The sequence below is a fragment of the Chiloscyllium plagiosum genome, chromosome 18 (assembly GCF_004010195.1).
Source record: "Chiloscyllium plagiosum isolate BGI_BamShark_2017 chromosome 18, ASM401019v2, whole genome shotgun sequence".
Classification (NCBI taxonomy): Eukaryota; Metazoa; Chordata; class Chondrichthyes; order Orectolobiformes; family Hemiscylliidae; genus Chiloscyllium; species Chiloscyllium plagiosum.
The window spans coordinates 1,203,893-1,206,268 of record NC_057727.1 but is presented as its reverse complement, the minus strand read 5'-3'; the positions used below and the strand labels follow the sequence as shown (position 1 = coordinate 1,206,268).

Below are 2,376 nucleotides of genomic sequence, written 5' to 3'. Positions count from 1 at the left end.
CCACTGGTCACAGGCCTCCAGTTTGAAAAACACCCCTCCACCACCATCCTCTGTCTTCTACCTTTGAGCCAGTTCTGTTTCCAAATGGCTAGTTCTCCCTGTATTCCATGAGATCTAACCTTGCTAATCAGTCTCCCATGGGGAACCTTGTCGAATGCCTTACTGAAGTCCATATAGATCACATCTACCGCTCTGCCCACATCAATCCTCTTTGTTACTTCTTCAAAAACCTCAATCAAGTTTGTGAGACATGATTTCCCACGCACAAAGCCATGTTGACTATCCCTAATCAGTCCTTGCCTTTCCAAATACACGTACCTCCTGTCCCTCAGGATTCCCTCCAACAACTTGCCCACCACTGACACCAGGCTCACCGGTCTATAGTTCCCTGGCTTAGGTTTATTTGGAAGCACTAGCTTTCAGAGTGTTGCTCCTTCAATCACCTGATGAAGGAGCAGCGTTCCGAAAGCTAGTGCTTCCAAATAAACTTGTTGGACTATAACCTGGTGTTGTGAGATTTTTAACTGTCCGTCTGGAATCTGTGTGGCTCAGAGTTTGAAGGAATTATCAATCTGTCCATTCCAGCCCCCTTACACCACCCCAGTGTTCTCTGATTTTGGCTTCACTACTCTGACATTAAAACAGGAATTCACTCCAGTGCTTGGTAAGGGTCTAGAGCGGTCAACGTACCTGAGCTGGTTTGAGGACCACAGTGTTCCCAGCAGCTAGGCAGGCTGCAGTCTTCCAGGCCAACATCATCAGCGGATAATTCCAGGGGATCACAATTCCACACACACTGTCTCAACAGAGAAACAGGAACACGGCTGGTTATTGTGACAGTGACTGGAGTTTCACTCACAGAAACGGCAGCTCAGGCTGCACTGCCCACACCTTGGAATATTCGTGAAAAGTTGGCATATGATCAGACTCCCTACAGTGTGGAAACAGGCCCTTCGGCCCAACCAGTCCACACTGACCCTCCAAAGAGTAACCCACCCAGACCCATTTCCCTCTGACTAATGCACCTAACGCTACGGGCAATTTAGCACGGCCAATTCACCTGACCGGCACATCTTTGCGACTGCAAGCAGAAACCAGAGCACCCGGAGGAAACCCGCACAGACACAGGGAGAATGTACAAACTCCACACAGACAGTCGCTGGAATTGAACCTGGGACCCTGGTGCTGTGAGGTAGCAGTGCTAACCACTCAGCCATTGTGCCGCCCATATCAAGGGCCTTTCCAGACACAGGAAGGGGCTAGTGAAATCACATCTGTAGTACTGTGACCAGTTTTGGTCCCATTACTTAAGGACAGATATTATTTAATTGAAGGCAGTTCAGAGAAGATCCCTGGATTGTCTTAGAACATAGAACATAGAATATAGAAAGGAAGGGGCTAGTGAAATCACATCTGTAGTACTGTGACCAGTTTTGGTCCCATTACTTAAGGACAGATATTATTTAATTGAAGGCAGTTCAGAGAAGATCCCTGGATTGTCTTAGAACATAGAACATAGAATATAGAAAAGTACAGCGCAGTACAGGCTCTTTGGCCCTCGATGTTGCGCCGATCCAAGCCCACCTAACCTATACTAGCCCACTATCCTCCATATGCCTATCCAATGCCCGGTTAAATGCCCATAAAGAGGGAGAGTCCACCACTGCTACTGGCAGGGCATTCCATGAACTCACGACTCGCTGAGTAAAGAATCTACCCCTAACATCTGTCCTATACCTACCACCCCTTAACTTAAAGCTATGCCCCCTTGTAATAGCTGACTCCATACGTGGAAAAAGATTCTCACTGTCGACCCTATCTAAACCCCTAATCATCTTGTACACCTCTATCAAGTCACCCCTAAACCTTCCTTTCTCCAATGAAAACAACCCCAAGTGCCTCAACCTTTCCTCATACGATCTTTCTACCATACCAGGCAACATCCTGGTAAACCACCTCTGCACCCGTTCCAGTGCCTCCACATCCTTCCTATAGTATGGCACACAATACTCCAGATGTGGCCGCACCAGAGTCCTATACAACTGCAACATGACCTCAGTACTCCGAAACTCAATTCCTCTACCAATAAAAGCCAGTACGCCATATGCCTCCTTCACCCCACTATTTACCTGGGTGGCAACTTTCAAAGATCTGTGTACATGGACACCAAGATCCCTCTGCTCATCCACACTACCAAGTACCCGACCATTAGCCCAGTACCCCATCTTTTTATTACTCTTACCAAAGTGAATCACCTCACACTTAGCTACATTGAACTCCATTTGCCACCTTTCTGCCCAGTTCTGCAGCTTATCTATATCCCGCTGTAACCTGCCAAGTCCTTCCTCACTGTCTACAACTCCTCCGACTTTCATA

At 47.5% G+C, this 2,376-nt stretch overlaps 1 protein-coding gene across 1 annotated transcript in view; it reads right to left on the bottom strand.

Annotated features, from left to right (window-relative positions):
- Positions 1 to 2,376, bottom strand: part of LOC122559232 (cytosolic 10-formyltetrahydrofolate dehydrogenase-like) — a 130,146-nt gene that overhangs the window by 25,500 nt on the left and 102,270 nt on the right. Inside the window, exon 12 of the mRNA XM_043708612.1 lies at positions 691 to 796. Within this exon, the coding sequence (XP_043564547.1) occupies positions 691 to 796 (106 nt within the window). The remainder of the gene's footprint in view (positions 1 to 690; positions 797 to 2,376) is intronic.